Here is a 26,785-nt window from a genome sequence, read left to right as displayed (position 1 = left end):
TTGGTTCCAGGACCCATGTAGATACCAAACTCCACAGATGCTCAGGTCCCTTATATAAAATGGCATAGTATTTACACAACCTCCTGTATATGTTAAATCATCTCTAGATTACTCATATATTGTCAGTGCTATGTAAATAGTTGCGGGGCATGCAGCAAGTTCAAGTTTTGCTTTTTGAAACTTTCTGGAATGTTTTTAAGAAAAACATTTTCAATCCTTAATTGGTTGAATCCTTGGGTGCAGAACCTGCAGGTACAGAGGGCTGACCGTACTCAAAATGTTAGGTTTTATTATCATTACTATCACGATTGTTCTTATTCCCCCTCTACAGATGAGGCAATTTAGTGAGTCCAAATGACTTGGCCAAGGTCACACAACTAGTGGATGGCAGGGTCAGAATTGAACTGTATGTTTGCCTGCCTAGCACAATTCCACTACATACAACACAATGTACCCTGATCATAGCATAAGCAGACAGGCTGAGGAGGGAAGAGAGCCCAGGCTTCAGAGCTAAGCATGTCTGGTTTGAATCCCATCACTTCTCCATACTCTGTGAGCCACTCTGTTCAGTTTCCTCATCTGTAAAATTAGTGTGGTATCCCACTTCTAGTGTTATGAGGAAGACTGTAGATAATGTATATATTTTTAAGTTGGTACATCATAGATGCTTGATAACTTGCTCTCATAGGCTATCACAATATAATTAGTATAACTGCAGTCATAGTGTATAATGCTTTAATATCAAAATTATTTTTTAAGAATATATACTTCTATAAATAAAGTGTGGCCTATACATACAATGGAACATTATTCGTCCTTAAAAAGGAAGGAAATTCTGACATCTACTATAACACGGAAGAACTTGAAGACATGATGCTAAGTGAAAAACAACATTCATCAAAAAACAAATATTCTGATTCTGCTTATATGAGGTACCTAGAGTAGCCAAATTCATAGAGACAAAAAGTAGAATGGTGGTTGCCAGAGGCCGGGGGGAGGAGGAGATGGGGAGTTATTGTTTAATGCATATGGAGTTTCCATTAGAGAAGATGACAAATTTCTGGAGACGGATGGTGGTGATGGTTACACAACAATCTGAATGTACTTAATGCTGCTGAACTACACACTTACAAATAGTTAACATGATACATTTTATGTTTCATATATTTACCAATTAAAAAAATAAGAGAAAAAAGAACATTTTTGTATAAGAGGAAAACATTATTATTAAAATGATTGAAATGAGAATCACAGTCTTCAGATTAGCTCCTGGTTCTTCAGAAATATTTTGATGTTTTATATTGAGTTCCACCAAGAAGTCACTTTAGTCTTTATATTTTATGAGGGAGAAGGTGTGCGTGACTTATTTTTATCCACAACATATGTTTCTATTTGAATTGGCAGGTGAGTATTAATCAGTGGAGAAATCATTCTAATGATACTGTCAGTGGAGAAATAATATTGTTGTGACACTAAGAGAACATTTTATTATACACATGACCTTGAAATAACATTTTTGCCAGGAAATTTGATGCAGTGCACATGTGGGACATGATAGAAAGAAGCCAAGCTAAAGTGCATTAGTTGTGTGCACTGCACATGATGTATAGGCCAAGCACCAGTGAGATACAAGGATATAATTGACTATGAAGGTCATTCCATCACCAGTATAATATTCGGAACAAAGATGTATTCAGTTATGCTGTTTATACTGCAGCTCCTCATTTTTATAAGCTTTCCTTTTTATGTGAGTTTTTTTTAACTCCCATAAGGTTTTTTTTTTTAAGAGAAGGTCCATTTTATTTAAATTGTCTTGCACTCCAAATCCAAACCACTTTGAATTTTGAAAGATGACTTGCTTCTGACATTGAAACTCTTTTTCTTTTTAAATTTACTATAATAAATTTTAAATTTTGAGAAAAAACATTTAATAGACCCAGACAGTCTTGTGTGTGTGTCTGTTCTATTTGCATCTGTTTCAGTCTCATTACATTCATACTTACTGATGTTCTCTTTTATCTCTTGCATTAGTTCTGCCTTGATAAAATACCAGCTCTAATTGCTCACCTTAGTTTCCCTTCCTTGACTTACATAGGACCCTCTTGGGCAGCAGAAGGAGCTGTTCGTCTCCGGTCTTTGCTCTAAGCTCCTCTAAACCTTTGTTTTTTCTCTAGACGCAATAGTGAGTATTTATCCATCTCTGCTCTCTCCAGAGAGCTCTTAGCCTCAAAGCAAGAATATTTCTAAACTTTCTAGCAGGATCCTGTTACTTGTTGAATGTTTTCATTGGGAGTTTGAAGAGAGTGAGTCTCTACAAGAAACCTCTTTTCTTATATATTTTGTCTTCTGCTATTCTGAGATGTTTGGGTCCTATTTCCATTTAACTGGCACTCTTACTAAAGTAATGTTTTCAGAGAGATTACAAGGGTGGCTATTTGCCAAATTCTCCTGTACTTGAAAGCAGTGGTCTTTTAACCTAAATTATAAATAACAAGGGGGCCAAGATCAAAATCTTTTTCTCTTGGAATTCTTTATACATGATTCCAATGTCATCTAGCATCCAGTGTTGCACATAAGAAATTTACTTCAAGTCCTAGTCTCACCTGAAATTTTTCTTTCAGGAAGCTCATAAGAGTTTCTCTTTATCCTTGGAATTTAGAAATTTCTTTATAATATGTTTAGGTGTGCTCCTTTTTATGACATGTAAAGTGTAAAAGGCAATTAAATATTTCAGAACTAGAAAGACTAGAAAATTTTGTTAATTTTATTGGTTATTGTTCTAACACATGCTTATTTTTCTCTACCTGTTCAGGTGTCCTTCTTCCTGGATTAATATTCCATATGATTTATCTTTCCCTCTTCATCTCCATCTTATTCCTTTTTGCATTTCAATCTTCCATTTGGGACCATTTGCCCTCTGAGTAAGGTACATCTTTTAGAATTACCTTTTATGAGGCTCTTTTGGTGGTAAACTAAGATCTTGTTTTTCTAAAATGTGTTTATTTTACCATTATTTTTGAGAAAGTTTTGCTAGGCTAAGGTGACAGCTATTTTCTCTTAGGTCTCTAAAGGCATATTTTACTATGTTCTGGCTTGTGTCAGTGTCGTTGTAAGAGCAGCTATTAGTCTGATTATTAACCCTTTGTAGGTAATTTGTCTTTTCTTACTGCATGCTCTTAAGATCTAGTTATTCTTATTGTTTCAAAGTTTCAAAATGCTGTGTCTAGGTGTGGTTTTCTAATCTTATCTATCTTGTTTGGAATTCATTAAAATTTCTGATTCTATGGCTTACTGTCTTCCACAATTTCTGAAGTCTTTGGTAATTGGCACGTCGAATATTTCCTCTTCCTTACATTCTCTGTCATACCCTGTGGATCTCCAGTCAAGCATTTGTTAGACCTCATCCAGTTCTCATTGTCTCCCAACCTATGCTGCATATTTTATATCTCTTCACTTCACTCTGTTGCATTGTGTATAATTTCTTTGGCTTGGTTCCATTAATTTCTTCAGCTTTGTCTAATTTACTGTCTTATCCTTTCACTGGGTTTTGTAGTCCATTAAGCTTTTAAATTTTAATTATTATGAGTTTTACTTTTCAAAGTTTTATTTCATTCTTTTAAAATCTACTTCATCATTTTTATAGCCTCTTGTTTTTTTGTTGTTTTTTTTAACACCTTTATTGGAGTATAATTGCTTTACAATGTTGTGTTAGTTTCTGCTGTATAACAAAGTGAATCAGCTATATGTATACATATATCCCCATATCCCCTCCCTCTTGTGTCTCCCTCCCACCCTCCCTATCCCACCCCTCTAGGTGGTCACAAAGCACCGAGCTGATCTCCCTGTGCTAGGCAGCTGCTTCCCACTAGCTAGCTATTTTACATTTGGTAGTATATATTAGTTCATGCCACTCTCTCACTTCGTCCCAGCTTACCCTTCCCCCTCCCCGTGTCCTCAAGTTCATTCTCTACATCTGCGTCTTTATTCCTGTCCTGCCCATAGGCTCTTCAGAACCTTTTTTTTTTTTTTTTTAGATTCCATATATATGTGTTAGCATACGGTATTTGTTATTCTCTTTCTGACTTACTTCACTCTGTATGACAGACTCTAGGTCCATCCACCTCACTACAAATATCTCAATTTTGTTTCTTTTTATGGCTGAGTAATATTCTATTGTATGTATGTGCCACATCTTCTTTATCCATTCATCTGTCGATGGACACTTAGGTTGGTTCCATGTCCTGGCTATTGTAAATAGAGCTGCAATGAGCATTGTGGTACATGACTCTTTTTGAATTATGGTTTTCTCAGGGTATAGGCCCAGTAGTGGGATTGCTGAGTTATATGGTAGTTCTATTTTTAGTTTTTTAAGGAACCTCCATACTGTTCTCCATAGTTTTTCTCTTGTTTCTTGATTATAAGTTCAAACCACTCTGTTTTTATAGACCTACTAAATACACTTTTTAAGTATCTCTAATAATTCCAATATTTTAAGGCTTTCTGGGTAAAATTGTGTCTTTTTTCCTGTATCTGACTCATGATACCTCGTTTCCTTGTATATTTTAGGAATTTTTTTGTGTGATCTCATGTTCCTTGCAACATATCTGTGGGAATTATTTGAAGCCTGAGTTGAAGAACTATTCAATTTCATTAAAAGTTTGTTCTTAATTTCCTTTCTTTTGTTCTCTTTTGGCTTATATATTTTCCCTTGTTTTACTTCTTTACTTAAATCATTAATTTTCAGTCTTGTTTCCTTTCTTATATATAAACTTAAAGCTATACATTTTCCATAAGCAATGTTTAAGTGACATTCCACATGTAATATTTTTCTTATCTTTCAGAATAAATATCTTCTACTTGCTTTTGTGATTTCTTCTATTTTCCACTAGTTATTTAGCAGGGTTTTTTTTTTAACATTCCTAAACAAATGAGCTTAAGTTTTATTTTTGTTGTTTACTTGTAACTTAATTGCATTGTAGTTGTGATTCTTATGTACTGATTCTTTGAAATTTTATGGTCTACAATATGGTGTATTTTCATAAAGGTTATGTTTGTCCTTAAAAAGAATGTGAAATCTCCAATTCTTGAGCACACATTTTTCCATCCTAACTGGCCTGTCATTGAACTATGTTTATAATACCATTATTATGGAAAGTTTGTCAAATTCTGCTTACAACTCTCACTTTTTATATCATATGTTTTGAAACCATATTATTCAGTACACACAAAATTAAAATTTTCATATCATTCTGATGAACATTTAATCATTATGGAGTGCCTCCAAGTTTATTTTGTCTGGTATAAAGATAACTTTACCATCTTTCTCTTCATTAGTATTTGCTCAGTATTATTTTTTACTTTTTACGTTCAAACTTTCTATGTGCTTATGTTTTCTGTCTTGTAAACAGCGCATAGTTGTAGCTGGTTTTCTTTATTTTAAATCCAGCTTGATAATCTGGCTATTTGATTTATTATAATTGCTCATATATATGGATGTACCTTATATTTGTCTTTCTCTTTTCGTCTTTTGAATTACTTTTTTCCTCATTACATTCTTGCCTCTACTGGTTTTGAAAATTTACATACTATTTCTATTATTGTGATGATTGTTCTTGAAATGTTAACGTGTATTCTTAATTGAAAAACATCTAAATTACTCCAATGCCTTTACCTTTTCTGCATCACTACAAAGATGTTTAAATGTTTAAAATACTTGCAATGTTGCCCTCTCCTCTCATCTCTCCTACTCCCTCCCAGCTATCTACCCACCTCAGTCACACCAGCCTCCTTCCTGATCCTTGAACAGGGCATGCACACTCTCACCTTAAAGCTTTCTACTGGCTGGTTCCTCTGAGGAAAACTATGTACCCCAGACACCTGCATGACTCTCTGTCTCCTTTCAAGTGTTTGCTTAATTAGAAAATTTCCCCACCATCTTATTTAAAATTGCATACCTTTTGGGCATTTCCTAGAGGCCCTCATTGCTGTGTTTTTTTTACCATACCAATTATTACCTTTTAGTATACTAAATAACTTATTTATATTCTTCTTTCCCCACTAAAATTTAATCTCCATGAGAAAAGGGATTTTTTTTTTCAATATTTTTTAAACTGCTGTATCCTCAGCTCCTAGAACACTTTCAGGCTCATAGTAGGCCCTTAATAATCATTTGTGAAATGTTCAATGAATCCAGGCTCCAAACCCATATGAGAGCCAATTATTGTCCCTGAATTATTAGGGAACCTTCGCTCCTGCCCCCCCCCTTTTTTTTTTTAACATCACCTAGAGGTATGGCTGAGACAATTTTTACTGATGTCTCTCCCTTTGGAGCATTATTTGTACTGAACTAGTTCACCTTTTCCTGAGTGTGTTTCCTTTCTGTTCCTGGCTTTATGCTATTTCTCTAATCAGGTTCCGAACTGCTGCTCAGAAACCTAGCCCAGATCTCATCTCCACCATGTCCTGTCTCCTCGTTGTGGACACACGAAGTTCTCAACCTCTTAGGACACCAGTGTCTGTAGATGTCTCCAGGGTATTTGGTGGTTTTTAACTTCACTTACTTCCTTGGACTGCACTTAAAGTTTACTCCAGCCCTCAGAGAATTTTTTACACATTTTTGAAGTCTTATTCATTCATTTAAAATATTTTTAAATGTTTTATCTGGTGTTTTTAAATGTCTCTGAATCTCTACCAGTCAAGCTGGGATTCATTTTTCATGATTTGTGAAATATACCTGGAGTGGTGTGCCTTTCTTCTATAGTCATTTATTTCTTCTCTTTGCTGTTGTCACTGCCATGACCTTCAGAGCCACTGACACAGCTGGAACTACCACTTGAGCTATTGTGTGGCTGCTTAGGGAAACTATTAAACTGAATTCAAGACAATAATGCATTAGAACACAAGGACTGTCTGGTTTATTATTGATGTCTCTCTAACTGAAAACATTTGTACAATCTTGTACCTATCCTCCAAGTGTGATTCTTCTGGCTTGTACTGGAAACCAAGACATTAGACAAAGACGAAAAGAACTATATTGAAAGAAAAAGTCTAACTGACAATCTCATGTTTATTTCACTACTGAAACTCAAGCTATTGTGGCACAGGCAATCTTGGACTAGTAGCTTGGGAAGATTCCTTAAGGAACACTGAAAGGTGGGAGGAAACTTACATGTAGTTCAAGTTCTTAAGATGACCAGTCTGAACAATGACCGTGATCTTTCAGGGATTAGATTATGTGGGGATATTGGTTTCCTATTGCCTCTGTAACAAATCACCACAAATTTAGTGGTTTAAACTAACACATATGTATTATCTCAGTTTCTGTCGGTCAGAAGTCCAGAGTGGCCGAGTCTCTGCTTAGAGTCTCACAGCTGAAAGTAAGGGGTCAGTAGATCTGTGCTCCTTTCTGGAGGTTTGAGGGGGGAAGCCTTTCCTCACTCTTTAGGTTGTTGGTACCTATTTCCTTGCTGGCCATCAACCAAAGGGTGTTCTCAGCTTCTAAGGGCCACCCGCATTCCTTAGCCCTTAGCCCCTCTTCCTCCATCTTCAAAACCAGCACTGGTGGGTCAGGTCCCTCTCAGTCTTCACCTCTCCTTGTGTTCTCTTCTGCTTTTAAGGGCTAATGTGATTAGATTGGGTCCATCAGGATAATCTCCCTATCCCAAAGTCTGTGACCTTAATCACATCAGCAAAGTCTCCTTTGCCGTGTGAGGCCACATATTCACAGGTTGCAAGGATTAAGGTGTAGACATCCTTGGGGGTCCATTTTCTGCCTACTACAGTGAGCAAGAATCCAGATTATAGAAACCAGGAGAAAGTGTATCAATAGTGGAAAGGGAAGTCAGGACCACTAACGTCTAGGTATGAAGGCCACTGATATCCAGAGATATTTTCTGAAGCCCAGAAGTTTCTCCATGAAGACATGCAACAGGACATTAGCAGATATCCATGAATCAGACTCACAGCTGAGGCTCAAGCAAGGTGGGATTTGATGTTAATAGAAAGCCCTTAGCCTGATGGCCACTGGGAGTCTTTCAGACACCACTCAAATTTATCCAGGCTGGTGTGCTTTCCCTCTCTGGAATGACAGAAAACTCTTCAAGGAAGAGGAAGCCCTGAGGCACCAGTCTTACCTCCTGTTAAAGCTATCTCTTGGGCTTCCCTTTGAGGATGGAATTTTCAATACAATTTTGGGGCTTTCAGCCTATTTAAATTACGGACCACCAGCATAATATCTTTTTTAGGTGTTTTCTTTTATCTCTCCTAATAGATTGCCTAGCCATGGTCTGAGTTCATATCTCATTTGTATGATTTTGCTGAACATGGCAAGGAAGAATCAGAACATGCCAACATTTTGATTTTTTCTACCATTTCCTCTAATTATATGCCTTAGTATGCGGTAATATAGATTTACCAAATATTTTGCCACTGGATGGTAATGGTCACCAACTCTCCAGACTACAAATGTCTTCCTGGTATCCTTCCTCCCCGACTAGGCCACTTTCACATTACAGGTTGCATTATTTGCAGCACTTAAATTTCTAGATACCAAAATCTCTGTCATATACTAATAAACTTTCCTAAAAACAAGAGAAAAATGTGGCTTAACACATGGAAATTTATGTGTCTTATTCAAGAAGTCTAGGAGTAAGGAGGCTCTTTACATCTTTCCATACACTGCCATCCATTGTGTATAGGTCTTAATCTTTGTGGCTAGTACTTCATGGTTCCAGCATGGCTGCTGCACCTTCAGGATTCACATCCACATTCCGGGCAATAAAAAAGAGGCAAGAAACATAAGGGGTGAAGGATGGAAGGAGGGGCATCCCAACCAAGTTTGCCTTTTTACAGACTCCTGAAACCTCTCTCAGATTTTTGCTTACATCTCTCTTTTGCCATAAATGAGACATAGTTTTAAAAAGAATCTAAGAAGTAAGCATTTTTATCTATTCAGGGTTCAATTTATAAAAGATAAATGGGAGAATAGACATTGGACAGGCAAATAGCAGTGTCTGACAACTATATTGCTACTGTAAAGAATAAAGATATATGTATATATATACATGCTTACCAAACAAAATTACCACCATGTAATGCTAAAGTTGAAAAAGCAAGTTGTAGAGGAACATGTATATGAGTATATGTTGTTAAAAAAAAAAAAATTAACTGCTATATGTATATATATATATGTGCATGAAAATATTTTGGGAAGTTTATACACTAAACTGGAATGCAGCTAAAAATACAGTGAAAATTATATTACAGTTAATAAACAGGAATTGCGTCTAATAATAATAGCAAACATTTACACAATATCTACTGTTCTTCCAAGCACTGTTATGTTTAACAAACATTAACTCATTTTATCTTCACAATCACTTTATAAGGTTTTACTAATATTACCCTTAATTTACAGATGAGGAAATCGATGCACAAAGAGTTAAATACCTTGTTCAAGGTCACATACCTAATGTTAGAGGTGGAGTTTGAATCCAGGAAGTGTGGTGCAAAGTCTAGACACTTAACCTTGAAAATATATATAATCCTATAACTTGATAGAATTAAATCAATCACCTCTCCTTAAAACCCACCCCAAAGCAGCAGCAGCACTAGCAACAACAGCAAAGCAGAAAGAGTGCACATGAACTCTAAGCAAAACGTGGGCTCTCTTTGGAGACTGTCATCAGTCCTCCCCAGACATGCCCGTACCTTCAGGTGATTTTTCATCTCTCTAGAAGACCAGGGTTCTCCCCACACATACTCCCAGCCCAGGAGAGCTACCCAGGATTCCAATCACCAGCTCTATTCTGAATTTCCTCCATGGGTGATGCCCCTATTTTTCCTTCTCTTCCTCTCCTATCTGAACATAGCTGTCCACCCACTTTGGAGTCATGCATTTTTCTTGACAAGTTGATAACTATAAAATAATGAGATAACTGTTTGCCCTAAGGGGCGGAAAAGTTCAAGAGCTGAGAGAAAGAACCCTGTCATTCCCATGTCTGTGGAAATAACTAACATTTATGTGGTTTTAAAGACCTTAAGGAGTTTCCACATACCGTTGCTCATTTAATTCAGTCTTTATGATAACCCTGTGATGGTTTTCATTCCTAGTTTACAGATGAGGAAACTGAGGCTCTGTGAGAATAAGTACTTTTTTTTTTTTTTTTAATCCACCAAGTTCTCTCTGTGAACAGTGGCAGAGGTGATCTTAAGTCTGGTTATCCTTTCCCCAAACTGCAGCAAACTCCTTTTACATAAACTTTCTTGGCCAGGAATTTCCACATATGTTACTCATGAAATCTGTAGCTAGAATAGTGAAAATTTATCATCACTGCTGGAAAAATAAAGCTCAAGGGTAAAAGAAAGAGGTTGGGCAAGGGGAGGTCACTTACGTGGTACTGTTTTCATTCACAGTAGCATATTTCAGTTAAAACTATCTGAATGTCCTTTTAGCCTCCATTTCCCTTTAGTTTTGACACAGTCTTTTAGTTTATGCTAACTACTGGAAAATAGTCATTCCTAAAGATTTATTTTTCCTTCTTTCCTAAATACGTAGCTCCTCTGTTGCTTTGTCTAGAAATAAAAGATTATTATGGCTGACTGCTGATTTGGGTGATCTATATTGGTCATATTCGTGTGTTACAAGTAGTTTTATGTGTAAAAACGTAGTATAACTGAAATGTAAACGTTTTAAAGGTTGAGAAGGATCTTATAAAAACAAAGCTTGTACCCACAATGCATTGCAGAGAGTTTGTTGGTTTAAGAAATGCGAACAGAACCCGTGTTTAGAGACCCGATGGGAAAATGATTGTTTTTCAGAAACAATCGGAAAATGACCGGAAGTCTTTGTTCCCACAATAAATTTGAGTCAAAAGAACAAACAAAGGTAGCTCTCAAGATTTCTCCACTCTGAATTCTCTAAGCAGGTTTTTATCCCTGAAGGGAGAAGTTTCTGAAGTTGAGTATCTTGACTGACATTTTATTTCCACCCCTGTGACCCCCTAACTTGATTCCTAACAAGATATTGAGCAGGATTGGAAAATCTAATTTTTAATTAATAAAATCTGATATTGTACATTTAAAGTGCAGCAACTGGAGAAATCTATAAAATAAGTTAAATTGATGTAGTAATTGAGTCCTGGAATTGAGAACTAAAAAGAACCCGAGAATGTATTTTTGGAATATTTCTTGGCCAAAGATCAGGAAAGACTCCCTTCTCCTTGCTAGGCCCCCCTTATTTGTAAGGCACAAAATGTTTAGAACTTGGAAAAGCAGACATCGGTTAGAACATTTTTTCAGCAGTGCCCCTTTTATTTTTGAGGTAATATTAAATAATAATTGAATACTATCCATACTGGTTTGCCAGCTCTCTACTAGTGAAGTTTCTGTCTGTGAGCTGTTTTATATATCCCAGGAGAAGAGAAGCCCCATCACTCCCCTCTCTGCCCTCTGACTTCCAGCCCCAACCTTTTAGAAGGAGCAGCCAAAGGTAGGCTCCCAAAGGTCACAAGGTCCACTTGTGAATACAACCTGTTCACTGCATCTCTCCTCGCCAGTGACCTGCCTTTCTCTTTTATATCCAGAAGAGTTCATAATAGTGACGCCTAATTGTAACTCTTCCTGTCGAATTTGGGGTGCTGAGAGACAGGCTTCTTATATCTTCCAATAAAAGTATCATAAATTAGGAAGAACCCCAAAATTCTCATAACACAGATCAGGATATGAAGGCTCCTTACATGATTCTCTTCTTCAATAACTTATGTAGATTATTTCTCTGGCACTGAATGGCCTAACCCTTGTAAAACCATGTGCTGTTAAGTGCTATTGGTCAAATCCTTCTTCTTTCCTGATGAAGGAAGAATAGTTTCCAGGCAAATGACCCAGAAGCATATTCACCTGCAAGTCAGGATTGTCCAAAGGCCAATCTAGTGCACCTTCCAAACTAATGCTGGAATTACCACCACAGTATGCTTCCCGAGGTTTGATTATGAAGCCTCTGTCGGGACTCCTGAAATGACTGGGCCAGGGACAGAGGAATGCTCGCTATTCTTAGTGTCTCTTCACATTCTAGGGGCAGTCTCTTTCCATTGAACCATTAACTCTGCTATGATAGTATTTCTCCAGTTATCTTAGCTCTGGGGTCAGCCAAGAGAACATCCTCTCTTTATTTCCACTTCCATAAGTGTGATCTGTGCACTTTTTCCCCCATACAGAGTCTTTCTAAGCCCTTTTGTAAAGCTCTACATCCTTAGGAAGTAGTGTCAGCATTAGAGATGTCTTACACATCAGTTACTAGAATCATATTAGTTTTAAAGGAAATAAAATTACTTCTGCAACTAGAGACTACAATGAAAATTAAGTTTGTGATGACATCAGGCTTGAAGCAAATCCATTTACACACACACATACACACTGCCCCACTATCTGTCACTGCTCTGATTTCATCTGTGACCTAGTTGTGGCTTCCAAAATTTTACATCACCATGGGGAAGCTCATCCTTGAAGATATTTAGCTTTCTTACATTTTACTTTATATAAAACCTTGGCTACATGTGAGGCTTCCCATTTATCTCAACATCTCCTCAGCACTGTGATTTTTTTAATTAAATTTCCGTTTGGCAGCTCAAGTATTCTGAAATAACAAGATATGCATCCCATTGAAGATGAGCTGTGAAAAATCTTAGTTGAAATTTGTTTAACCTACCATTGCCTCACTCATCAGAGATTCTAACTGTGAACTGAAAGACAAATCTCAATCATGTACAATTGTTTTCCATTTCATGGAGATTTGTGTACCACCCACTGAGAATGAGGGGCAATTATTTTTAATAATAGAGACAAAATTGGAAGGTGTTCCACTTACTAATTAAAAATCTTCCCTTGACTTAAATGTGTCCAAAAGAAATTCTGAACTATGATTTTATGCATTTTATCTCTAGCTGAAGACCAGGTTTATAACCTAATATAGTAGCAATGGGATATTTTAAAGACTAGACATGTCATTTTTTTTTTTTTTTTTTTTTTTTTTTTTTGCAGTACGCAGGCCTCTCACTGTTGTGGCCTCTCCCATTGCGGAGCACAGGCTCCGGACGCGCAGGCTCAGCGGCCATGGCTCACAGGCCCAGCCGCTCCGTGGCATGTGGATCTTCCCAGACCGGGGCACAAAACCACGTCCCCTGCATCGGCAGGTGGATTCTCAACCACTGCGCCACCAGGAAAGCCCTGTGTCAAATATTTTTTAACTGACCTGTTAGAAGTATTCATTCTCACACCTCTTCCTTCTCATAGTTTCATAGGATTCCAACCTTAAGGGAAACTTCCACACATCACTTCCCAAGAACACACGTGAAGACACTCTAAGCCTTTTCCCTTGCTAACAATAATCCTGCAGTGGCGTTGTTTGTAATGAAGGAACCAGAAATCTCAACAGAATGCCTCACACGTACATGTTTTCATTTAACAGAAAAGATGACCTCACAGGCTGGGTGTTCCACGGCTGAGACCCTCACTCAGGAGAAGGAACATCAGAGAATGATGGCAAAGCGTTCGAAAATCATCAAGGAGCTGATACAGACAGAAAAAGACTATCTCAATGATCTAGACCTGTGCATTCGAGAAGTGGTTCAGCCCTTGAGGAACAAACAGGTAAATGCAACTTTGAGGGTCCCCCCTGCCGCCACCCATATCCTAAACAGGATCACCAGCACCATGAAATCGGCACTCAAGTGCATCAGGGTACCCTCTGCCACAGCGACGGTGGAGTGATGGGCCTCCGCCCCTGAGGCCCTGGGTGTGAGCTAGCAGAGGCATGCTCAGACTCAGACTTCTGTCAACACAGGGACACCCAGAGTCAAGGAAACTGTATTCTAAACTATGGGGGAAAGGAAACTCAGTTTTTGCCATTTTGAAATTTCAATGTGTTCTTTCTTGGATTCCTGTGGAACTGCTAACAAAATGTGAGCAATGAGTTTTTAGCAGTTTAGGAACAACGCACTTAATTTGATCCAAAGAAGTCAAGGTTTCAGAAGAGAAAAATGTGGTTTTTTTTTCTCCCCTACATTGAGAGCTCAATTAAACTTATGACTATTAACTAAGTAAAATTCAACACAGAAATTAATCTGAATGTAAGATAAAAAATTTCTCTTTGATAGGACTGTCCTCAGACAAAACTTGAGGTGTTTGTAAGTTAATCATTCTCCTCCTTTTTAATCAAGGCCTTTTCAGGGAATTTCTTTCAGGCAATTAGAGTAAAGATACACGGATGTTTGTGTGTGTATATATATATGGTCACTAGAGCGGTAAGTGGTCCTCATATACAATTAAAACAATATACAAAAACCATAAACCATAAACAAAAACATAAAGTAAAAATGATCAGAAATTCCACTACTCAAAGATAATCGCTATTTACATGGTTGGGAACATCCTTTCAGACAGCAGTTTGGATACTTTCATATCAACACACACATATATATTTTTACATAAATGTAATCAGAACCACACATGCTACTTTGTAACATACTTGTTTCATTCAGCAGTCTGTTGGGTGTATCTTTTCATGGCCTCTAACACTTTGCAATGGTTTTCTACTGTTACTGATGTGGAGACACACATATTTTGGGTACCGTCACCTTATCTGCATAGAATAAATTCTTAGAAGTGGAATTGCTAGGTCAAAGGATATGCATATTTAGGATTTTGATAAAGATTGCCAACTGACAACCAAAAACTTGATACTGTTCTAATTTTCATTCCCATTAATATTGCTTGAGAGGGTGCTTCTCTGCAGCCTCTTTAAAGCTGAGCATTATTGGTTTTACAAACAACAATGAAGACCAGGTGCCTTCGATTTCTTCTGACAAATATCTTCTTATATATTCATCAGCCATTTCTATTCATTTAATCCCTATTCATGTCCATGTCTGCCCTTTAAAAAAATTATGGCTTGTCTTTTTCTTATTGTTTTATAAAACCTCTTTTTACATTAGGGATATTCTTTTTCAACCCCGCACATTGAAGCTAATTTTCTCAGTTTGTCCTTTGCCTTCTAACCTTGATTAAGGTTAAAAAGTCAAAACCTTCTTTATGGTTTATTCGTTTGTTTTTGCCATGTTTAAGTGGTCAGATATATCCAACTTTGTGGATTCTGGGTTTGGCATTGTAACATGTACCCCATGATTATAAAAATATGGTGAGTCAATAGTTCCAGCATCAATTATTCAATCTTTCCCCCAGTACTTACAACATCCAGAAGCAAAGTTTGTATTTCTTAGCACAAGACGCTTCTCAGAAATAATAGAAAAAGTGTCTGGTCTACAAATCAGGGAAAACCAGTGTAGATCAAGGTGACCTTTGATATAAAAGGTTTTTTTTTCTTTGTTTGGTTTAGGACAATGTATAAAGACAAGTGGCAAAGCAAGCTTGGCATATTTCCTCATAGGGAGTCATCTTTAGTTTTCTTCCCTCATGACTTTTTATTAGGTACTTACTATTTGTTGGGTCCTGTTCCAAACACTTCATTAGTATTCTGATTTAATCCTCTTGCAGTTCTCAAGTTAGAAGGCAACTTTCTGAATCTGGAAATTTCTTAGTAATTCTGTAAAAGTAGGAATAACATTCATGGTCATGATAAAAATTTGCTCTCAAGTTTCATTGCTAAATATACAAAAATATTTTTGGTGTGTTTTTCATTTAATATAAACTAGCTGCACTGATGCAACCTCTATTCTGGCAGATATCCAGAATAGATATCTATAATTATTTGAATAATTATTATTCAAATTATTATTCATAATTATTCAAATGTTGATTTTAAATGCACGTGGCTTTAGACTCTACCACTATCTACCCTCCCTTACGGTACAGTCCTAACCAGTCACTCCTATCTTTGAAAAAATTTAAACCTAGCTCCATGTCTCCATAACTTCTCTCTCTCTCTACCTAATTTTGCCATCCATTTTTGGTAATTTCAATATTCAGGCAAACGATCCACGCAGCCTCCCAGCCTCTCACTCAGTTATTTGACTGGTTTACATCCAGCAATCTTTCCTCAACCCCATCTCAGCCACTCGTTCCAGGGCCACATCCTACAACCATCAATATCAATAACTTCACACCCTCAGAATCAGAATTCCAGGCTTACCGTTCTCTAACCCCCATGTCCTCTCTTTCAGCTCACTCCTGCTGCTATAGCCGACAATTGCCTGATGCCGTCAGGACTTCCACCCTACTGAGCTCATCACTGCCTTTTCACATGTTCATCAAGCCCACACCTGGTTTAGTTCCCATGGGTCCTTCATTTTAAAAATCACTCCTTGCAGATGAACTCAATTCCCTTTTTGCTCTCTCTTTCCATTTACTTGCCTGAAAACACCTGCCCTCCATGAAGTTCCATTTTCTGCCTACTTTCTACCTTTATCCATGCAGCTGAACCAATCTCTTAAAATTCATGACCATTTCCTTCACGTGGGCCCCCCAGTAATGTCTCTGAAAGTATTCTTTCACATCTTTTTCTTGCTCCTCACATCTCAAACACTCCCTCTTTTCTTTGAACTCTCAGCTAACACACTTTTCCATCATTTCATTGAGAAAATAGACACAGTAAGAAGGTTCACACACTTCCATCACCAAGTCTACCAAACTACCTGCATCTCTACCCATAAAACCTGGCCAAAAAACTTCTCTACTAATGCAGGATTCTACCCCCTCAAGCTTACTCCAGAATTTTAGTCCTGACAGTGTCCTTTTTCTGTCCTGCATAATTGATTTTACTCTCCCTATTGGATCTTTCTCATCATTGTCTATCTTAAAAAACAAAAACACAAACTCTCTCTTGATCCTAAAAGAGTCGTCTATATTCTCTATCTTTATTTCTTTCTCTTTTTAAGTTGAATATGAAGTATTTAATATGTATAAAAGCAAAGGTGATTAAGACATGTTTCAAAATAAGCACAATTTACCAAAGTTCTGTCCCTGTGATGAGTTAATGATCAATATAAAAAAGACTACATATATAAGAAAATACGTCCCTTTGAATTCATAATCCATTTTTGTATCAAATGGAATAAGATGTTTATTCAGAATGAAAAGGTTCTCAATTTTACACCATCTACTACACTGGTGCGTTAAACTGGTGTCACCAATATACATGCCGTTGCTGAGCTATACTCTTGTGTATGCTCTCTAATTTTTTTGTGTTTTCACTTTTGTTGTCTTTCTTAATTTTTGCTTCCTATGTAACTCTTAGGAGCAATTCTAAGAATTGGTGTTTCAGACCATGTAAAATAAAATGTTTCCATTATGGTGACATGTCATTTATTTATTGGGCATGTTTAACTTTGGCTCTCAATACTTTGAATTACTGTTCTCGTAACTCTAACTCATATTTCCTTTATTATGCTATTGAGATTGCTTATAGCTTCTTGATTTTTCACATCTGGCACTTCCCTTTGTTTAGTTATCTTTCAGTGCTCTCTGCCTTCCTCGTGGAATTTAACTTCAGTCCAATAATCTGTATGTCCTCTCCACTAATGTTGTAATAGCAACCAGTGGGAGGTTTCTAAGGTCTCATGTCTGATCAACATTTTCCCCACTTCTTAATGCTTTTAAGCTTTGGTTAAGTAAATAAATGCTCAGGAATTCAGATGATTCTTATAAACATTTATATGTGTGCTGAGGTAGTTAATTTATGCCACCAGTTCATTAACTTTACCACCTTTTCATTGTTCATTAGGTTTTTCATGTCCTCCTTTCCTCCTAAGCATTTCAGTACCATGGGCTTTGCACACAAGCCACCTGTCATCAGTTAGTGTCAAAATTTAGAAATTAACACATACAGTTTTCATGTTACCATGGAAATGGTCTGCAAACTGTGCTTAGCTAAACCAGAGGCAACATAATTAAATATTTTACATGTACAGGCTAGGCTGGAAGGGACTTTGGGATGTCATCTGATGGATGTCTTTTCTCTTGTTGAGAAGACTGTCTTTTCTGCGTTGTATTTCCTCCATGTCTTCTTTCTACGCAACTGATCCATGTCTTTTCAGTCCCAGAAGAAACAAGTCAGTTTATAAAAGTGAATACAGGAAGAAGGAAGTTGAAAACTGAGAAAAGCACTGCTCTGAGTGAACTTGCATGAATGAATCAGGGTACAAATGAATGTCCGGACCCAGCGCTTGACCAACACCTGTTTTGTGATAATTGTAGTTATAAAACTTGATCTTAATTTCAAGGCTTTTCTATAAACAAAACTTCACCTAACTGAAAGCAGGGTCAAATCCAGCTGTTACATCTTCTTTAGTGACAGCATTGTGAGAGGTTTTGCAAAGAAGGCAAAAATTATCCACAACATTCAGTGCTGAGACATTTGGTGGGAAACTGGTCCTATTATTTATTATCCAAATAGGGCTATAGAAGAGACTCTACATTTTTGGCAGTAAAGTCAAACTAAATCAAAACCAGAGTAAATTAACCTAACCATGGAAAATGATTTTATGTGTAAGGAAAGGACCAAAAACTGATTGAAAATAATAGTTAGAGAAATTTAAATACATGTTTTTACTTTTCTTAGTTTTTAATTATTGTTTTATTTGTAAAATTCACATAATACAAAAATACCAAAGATCTCAAGGACACGATAACATTTTATAGCTATTTAGTTTCCTTTTCTAGAGGCAAACACCATTACCAGCTTCTTTTTACCCCTCCAAGGGTATTCTATTTATGTATATATATTTGAATACACATTTAGTCAATTTTCATCTATGTAATAAGAAAGTTATATGTATTTATTTTGGATTCACTCATATTTGATCTAATTGTGTGAATTATACTTGACATTTTGCGTTTTCTGAAAAAAGGACAAATAATTTTGTACTGACAAGAGCTCAATTGGAATTTTCTGTTAAAATTTGGATACCCTTGGGCTTCCCTGGTGGCGCAGTGGCTGAGAGTCTGTCTGCTGATGCAGGGAATACGGGTTCGTGCCCCGGTCTGGGAAGATCCCACATGCCGCGGAGCAGCTAGGCCCGTGAGCCATGGCCGCTGAGCCTGCGCGTCCGGAGCCTGTGCTCCACAACGGGAGAGGCCACAGCAGTGACAGGCCTGCGTACTGCAAAAAAAAAAAAAATTGGATACCCTTTACGGCAGCAATTTTGTAAGTAATTTTTATTAGAAAAAATATATAGAAGAAAATAATCACCTATAGCTTCACCACTTAGAAATAAGCACTATAAATATTTTGGTTTATTGTCTAGGTATATACAGATATACCCAAATATTTTGTGAAATTGTAATCATACCATAAATACCCTTATGGAACCTCTTCCCCCTGAGAAATATATTTACATGTTTTATTTTAAACCATAAATAACAAAAAGTAATTTAAATGGAAAATACTTTATTTTCTTTATTGAGGGCCCATAAATTTGAGGAGAACAATATCAAGCTCTCTCTGTATGCAGAGCCCCTTGATGGAAAATGGTGCCCACAAGTATTATCATGCAAGTCTATGTGTCATGATGGCAATTTTTCTGTGTGATATATGTGACCTATAGTACACCGTATTGACATCCTACCAAAACCCTCTCCCTCAGTGTCCAAAGTGGGTGAGGGGAGGCCTGGAATAGGAGAACATGAAAGACAGGGAATTAGAGGGGACAAAACTTTAACTTGTCCTTTTTTTTTTTTTTTCAAAGGGGCAAGGGAGGGAAGGGACCACGGGGCCCAGGGAATCAGTTTCCTGCTCCTGTCCCCTACTTGAGTGAAGTTGCTATAGCTTAAACTATGATATCAACCCTGATAGAGAAGCTTATGTGTGAGGAGAGAACACAGAGCAGATCAAAGTATCTCTGAAGGGGGACAGGGAGAAGGAGGGTATAATGATAATAAAAATACTGTTCAAATACTGTAATGTCATGAAAATCTGTATATAACAGAAAGATGGCCATGGCCCAATTGATGTCCTATGAATTTTAAGCTATAGTTACTACATTTTAGTTTAGTGAATGATTTTTATTTTCCTTAGGAGTTTGCTGTATTTTAAATGGCTCCCTACTCACCAGAATGAGTCCATTGCTATCTTATATAAAGGGGACTCTAGCTTCAGCACATGTTCTGGGAATTTCTCAGGCTTCCATTTTCTGCCTTCTCATCTGAGGTTCCTGGTTGGACATTCCTGGTGTCTGTCTTGACCCCTCAAATCTGGGTTCTACCTCAATATCCAGGGCCTGGCTGCCTTTCTCCCTGAAAGCTGCTCCCAGGAGTTATACAAAGCACAGAGGCTGGGCAGCAGACCCTTTGGACAGCCTGCTCGTCTCACAATTTTAGTTTTGCTCCTTGGATGCACTCTCTGAGATTACTCTTAGTGCTGTCTGAATCGCCTCCTTAATCCCCTCCCCAGCCCAGCTCTCAGACACCCACTTCTCCAAAAGAGGAATTCAGATAATGAAGTGAAATGAAACTTTGCCAATCTCACTGAACAAAGAACAGAATTACAGTCATGATAATTCACTGAAATACAAGATAAAAGAACCAAGGCAGAAGTATTTTATCTAGTAATTATTAAAATATACCCAGCTTTCATTTATAGATAGGTAGATAAATTAGTTTTCTCAAAGCTATTTACTAAAACTTTGCCTGCATAACAAATAGAGGAAATCATAGGTGAGCAAATATCTATTGTCATAAATCTTTAAGTGTCATAGGACTCCTGTCAAAATTGTCTTCTCTAGCTGTCACCTTCACTAAAAGACTTTTACTGTTGTCAGAAATAATAGTCATTCACTTTTGCTTAATAGGCAACCATGCAATTTTTGCCCTCCTGTTTTTTTCTATTACTGTACCCAGCTACTCTTTTTTTTTAAGACTTAGAGCACTTTTAGATTCACAGCAAAGTTGAGGGGAGATGTTCCATATACTCCTTGGCCTCACGCAGGTATAACCTCCCCCATTATCAACATCCCCCACCAGAGTGTTAGTTTCGTTACAACTGATGAACCTACATTGACACATTGTTATCACCCAAAGTCCAGAGTTCACATGATGGTTCATTTTTGTGTTGTCTATAGGTTTTGACAAATGTATAATGACACGTCATTATGGTATCATGGAGGGTATTTTTACTGCCCTAAAAATCCTCTCTTATTCCCAGAATGTCATATAGTTGGAATCACACAGTATGTAGTCTTTTCAGATTGATTTCTTTCACTTAGTAATGTGCATTTATGGTTCTTTCTTGTCTTTTTATGGCTTGATAGCTCATTTCCTTTTAGGGCTGAACAGTATTCCATTGTCTGGATGGACCACAGTTTATTTATCCATTCACCTACTGAAGGGCATCATGGTTGCTCCCAAGCTTTCGCAATTATGAACAAAGCTGCTACAAACAACAATGTGCAGGTTTTGTGTGGACATAAGTTTTCATTCCACTTGGGTGAAAACCAAGAAGCATGATTGCTGGATCATATGGTAATACGTTTAGCTTTGTAAGAAACCACCAAATTGTCTTCCAAAGTGGCTGTAGTATTTTGCATTCCTGCCAGCAATGAATGAGAGTTTCTGTTGCATCACATCCTCACCAGAATTTGGTGTTGTCAGTGTTCTGGATTTTGGCCATTCTAATAGGTGTGTAATGATGTCTCATTGCTTTAATTTGCATTTCGCCAGTGACATATGATGTGGAGCATCTTTTCATATGTTTATTTGTCATCCGTATATCTTCTCTGGTGAGGTGTCCATTAATATCTTTGGCCTATTTTTTAATTGGGTCGTTTGTTTTTCTATTATTGAGTTTTAAGAGTTCTTTGTATATTTAACAGTCTTTTGCCAGATGTGTCTTTGAGAATATTTTTCCCATTCTGTGGCTTGTCTTCTCTTTCTCTTGATATTGTCTTGCATGGAGCAGAAGTTTTACATTTTAATGAAGTCCAACTTATCAATTATTTCTTTCATGGATCACGCTTTTGTTGATGTACCTAAAAAGTCATTGCCATACTCAAGGTCATCTAGGTTTTTTCCTATGTTATCTTTTAGGTTTTTTTCTTAATAATTTTGCATTTTACATTTAGTTCTGTGATCTGTTTTGAGTTAATTTTGTGAAGGGTGTAAAGTCTGTATCTAGATTCATGTTTTTACACATGGATGTCCAGTTGTCCCAGCACTATTTTTTTGAGAAAACTATCTTTGCTCCATTGTACTTTCTTTATTCCACTGTTAAAGGTAAGTTAACTATACTTGTGTGGATCTACTTCTGAGCTCTTCTATTAATCTATTTGTCCCTTTCCCAATACCATACTGTCTTGATTACTGTAGCTTAATGGTAAGGCTTGAAGTCAGGTATTATCAGTATTCCAACTTTGTTCTTCTCTTTCAATATTGTGTTGGCTATTCTGGGTCTTTTGTCTTTTCATATAAACTATATAAACTTTAGAATCAGTTTATCAATATCCACAAAAGAACTGCTGGGATTTTGATTAGGATTGCATTGAATCTATAGATCAAGTTGGGAGGAACTGACATCTTGACAATATCGAGTCTTGCTATCCATGAACATGGAATATCTTTCCATTTATTTAGTTCTTTGATTTTGCTCATTAGAGTTTTGAGCTTTCCTTACATAGGTCTTGTACATATTTTGCTAGAACTATATCTAAATATTTCATTTTGGGGAATGCTAATGTAAATGGTGTTGTGTTAGTAATTTCAAATTCTACTTGCTCATTGCTGGTATGGAAAGCAATTAACTTTTGTCTGTTAACCCTGTAAACTGCAACCTTGCAATAATCACTTAGTAGTTCCAGGAGGTTTTTTTGTTGACTGTCTTGTATTTTCTACATAGAAAATAGTGTCATCTATGGGCAAAGACAGTTTTATGTCTTTCTTCCTAATCTGTATACCTTTTATTTCCTTTGTCTTATTGCATTAGCTAGAACTTCCAGTACAATGTTGAAAATGAGTGATGAGAGGGAACATCCTTGCCCTGTACCTGACCTTAGCAAATATGCTTCAGGTTTCTCACCCTTAAGTTAGCTGTAGGTTTTTTGTAGATATTTTTTGTCAAGTTGAGGAAATACCTCTCTATTCCTAGTTTATTGAGAGTATTTTTTATCATGAATAGGCATTGGATTTTGTCAAATGCTTTTTCTGTATCTATCATATGATCATGTGATTTTTTTCTTTTTTTAATCTGATGTGATGGATTACATTAATTGTTTTTTGAATGTTGACCTGTCACTGCATACCTGGGATAAATCCCACTTGGTCATAGTGTATAATTCTTTTTATACATTTTTAAATTTAATATGCTAATATTTTGTTGATGAATTTTGCATCTCCATGCATTAAAGATACTGGTCCATAGTTTTCTTTTCTTGTAATGTCATTGCCTGGTTTTTGGTATTAGGATAGTTCTGGTCTCATAGACTCACCCAACTACTCTATCTGTCTCTGTTAACTTCCAAAATTTTCAGATTGTATTCTAGGCCTCAAATATATTCCACCTTAGTTCACTAAGCATAACTTCTTAAAATCAACTCTGTCTCCTCCATGAAATTGCTGTGAACTAAGTGGAATCAAGATGTTGATTTCTCACAGACATGTCTTATTTATGCAAGCAATCACCATACTCCATTCATAATATGTTCTATAATATCATATCAAAATTCAATGCACACATAGTCTTGCAAGATATTGCAGTTAGAGGAACTTGTAAAGGGAACACAGGATCCCTCTAATTTTTATTTTTTACAACTGCATGTGAATTTACAATTATTTCAAAATAAAAAGTTTAATTTAAAATTATAATGCCCTTATTTTTTCTTTCTCTCTTCCTTTCTCTCCTTAACTATATTTAACTTTTAAATATACATGTAAAATTTTATATGCAAGAATGAAAACCTTTCCTATGACTCTACCTTGTTTATTCTGCCAAACTTTCCAATTAATTATCTTTTTATTGTGACTTCAGGGAGGAAGAGACTACATTTTTAGTATAAGGATACACATTAAGTTGTTTAGAAGAAACTTTGTAGTATAAAATAGTCTCCCAAGTGTCTTGGCTCTTTCTCGGGCTATGCTTAGAATACCAGAAATCTTTCTGGATTGTAAAACAAATGGAGGAAAAAACCAACTAAGTCCCTCTCTCCAATTCCACCTCCTTCTCAATCTAGTCCTTTCCCCTGCAGAGTCCAGCAGCTCCTGTGATCAAACTTCTCAGTAACAGGACTTCACAGAGTGAGTGCAGAGATAAAAGCCAGGCTGATAATATGAAAACAAATGCTGCCCAGAAAGTCAGAAAGCACAGCACTTTTTTTAGTTGCTATATTAAATAAAAGTCTGGAAAAAATCAAAGCAATTCCTGCTAACTATAATTGAGATGCTGGGAGTAATGATTCAGAAATGCACTTGAATTTCTGATTCTGCTTTGTACTGACTTTTCTGAGCTAATGTGCTGACTTTAAAATACTATACTCTTGCTGGAAATCTTCTTGAAACATTGATACATATATTCTTCAATCCTCTAAAAATACAGAATTTCATGGTTACTATGATCACATCACAATGAAGAATCCCATGATCTATATGGCCAGGTTAGAGCTCCATGTTTTTTAAGATCAAAGACTTCATTTTCACTTTCTTCGTGGAATCTCTACATTTATTACATAGTCTGAGCCATTGTTCCTCCATTATAAGGTCAAATAATTGATGTTACATTAGAAAAGTAAAAAAAAAGCAAACTCAATGAAGTTTTCTTTACTTTTTAAAAAGTTTGTCAATCAGGTTGGAAAAGTCTATAGTTGTAGAACATTAAGTTTAAAAATAAAAATCACATCAGTAAATGGTGCTGCCAAGCACAATGTCACTGTGTTAATATACAAGATGTAACTGACATTGAGTCATCTCTGTTCATGTTCTGATTTTCCCTGGGAGGGACCTTTCTGCTTTGCCATCTTGGAAGACAGTTTGCTGTCAGATTGGATTCAGATTAAGTTGAGTATGGAAGTGATACATCAATATTCTAGTATGTGAAGCTTCTTTTTATAGGTAAGAAAATCTCTTATCTTTGCTTGTTCAGAAGGCCTCAGCTCAAAAAATAAGGGATTTTTAAAAATCCTTGAATTACAGTTTTATGATGGAAACTCTCCCCCGTGTTGTTACATTTGTAAGAACCTTATAATCTCCATTTCAGGACGACTCTATTTTTCTTTAATTTTTATAACCTATAGTCCAGGTCAAAAAATGCTGGGCCAAGTTAGGAGATAAATGAATGCATTTTCCATTTCAGTGCAGGGGTTGGAAAGCTCAAAATTGAAAAAGAGAGATGTGATACACAAATCTGTTTTAATATCTAGGAAAGTCATCCCTTTAGCCTGGGTAACAAGATGGTGCTCATCATCTCATTCTCAGAACTGAGATGCATAAACCACTATTTTAATCTGCTTTTATCTGTAAAAATAAGCAACAAAATTTCAGCAGCTGTGATTATTATAATGGTGCTATAAACCTCTCTAATGAAATGCCAGAGATGCGGGGCAACTTTACACATAGATGAACTAAGCATAGATGAACATTGCTGTGCATTTCAGTACAGGGCCATGAATCCTGGACTCCAAAGAATAAATACTAGGTAAGAAAGGAAGCATATATCAGGGAAACACATATTTATTAATAAGCACTTATTTAGGGCTCTTTAGATACAGAGAAGTCGTTGATTATATGAGTTAATTAATAATTAATTATATGCCATTTGGAGTACACAAAGACATGTGAGACTCATCCTTTGCCATTAAAAGACTAAAAATCCCTAGTTAGAGGTGACAAAACCCATAGCTATGAAAAGATAACTTGTAATGCAAAGCAACAATTGATTAAGTGCAGACAATAAATGCGGTTGGAGTTCACAGAAGGGACAGATCACTTCCAGATAGATTAAGTAGGCAATATTTCATGGAGAATGTAATATTTTAGTTGAATATGCAAATTAAAAGATTAAATGTTTGTCAAGTGCAAGGCCCTTTATTAAATTCTGCATGGAAATCATAGAAATTTATATCATGGTCCTGCCCTAAAAGAGTTTATAATATGGTCAAGAAAATGACTCATAAACACATAAAAAGCCAGGTAACAATCAAAGATACATTTCAAGGTGTTGCTAGAAATGATCACAACAGAAGGGAATTTGTGATTAGTTATGCTAATTACTTATGCAGCAAATAATTGCTTTAGACTTTAGCAGAAGGAGGCTCTCCTTTCTCAGACCTGTTACCAGCATTTGACAGAAAAGCTTTCTCTTTCTGTGTCCTGAAACTGCACATAAACCCAGTTTGGCCCCTGGTATTCGAATGGCTCCTCCTCCATCTCCTGTGCTCGTTGATCCTAACCTGTAAACACTGAAATAGCTCAGGGCTCATTCTGTGGTCCTCTTCTTTCCTTTGTCTCCCTTCACCCTGTTGAAGATCTGATCTGGTTTCATGCCTTTAAATCCCATCTACATGCTGACGGTTGAAAATTTGTACCTCCAGCCTGGACATTTTCCCTGAAGGCTTTCTTTGCTTGTATCCAGCTCCCCACTCAAACCTCTATGTAATTGTCTACAAGACATCTCAAATTTAACATGTTAAAACAGAGTTCCTACTTTTCCCTTTAAAATTTGCTCCCCTTGCAGGCTTTCTCACCTCAGCTCTATTTTTTTTTTAACATCTTTATTGCAGTATAATTGCTTTACAATGGTGTGTTAGTTTCTGTTTTATAACAAAGTGAATCAGTTATACATATACATATATCCCCATAT

The 26,785-nt window shown here is 36.6% G+C and overlaps 1 protein-coding gene across 1 annotated transcript in view; it reads left to right on the top strand.

Annotated features, from left to right (window-relative positions):
* The window catches only part of ARHGEF38 (Rho guanine nucleotide exchange factor 38), a 156,610-nt gene that overhangs the window by 26,178 nt on the left and 103,647 nt on the right, over positions 1-26,785 (top strand). The window contains exon 2 of the mRNA XM_032633281.1: positions 13,463-13,644. Coding sequence (XP_032489172.1) covers positions 13,463-13,644 — 182 coding nt within the window. The remainder of the gene's footprint in view (positions 1-13,462; positions 13,645-26,785) is intronic.

Source organism: Phocoena sinus, chromosome 5 (genome assembly GCF_008692025.1).
Source record: "Phocoena sinus isolate mPhoSin1 chromosome 5, mPhoSin1.pri, whole genome shotgun sequence".
NCBI classification, from domain to species: domain Eukaryota; kingdom Metazoa; phylum Chordata; class Mammalia; order Artiodactyla; family Phocoenidae; genus Phocoena; species Phocoena sinus.
The sequence above is the reverse complement of the archived record's forward strand: the minus strand, read 5'-3'. Positions and strand labels throughout refer to the sequence as shown.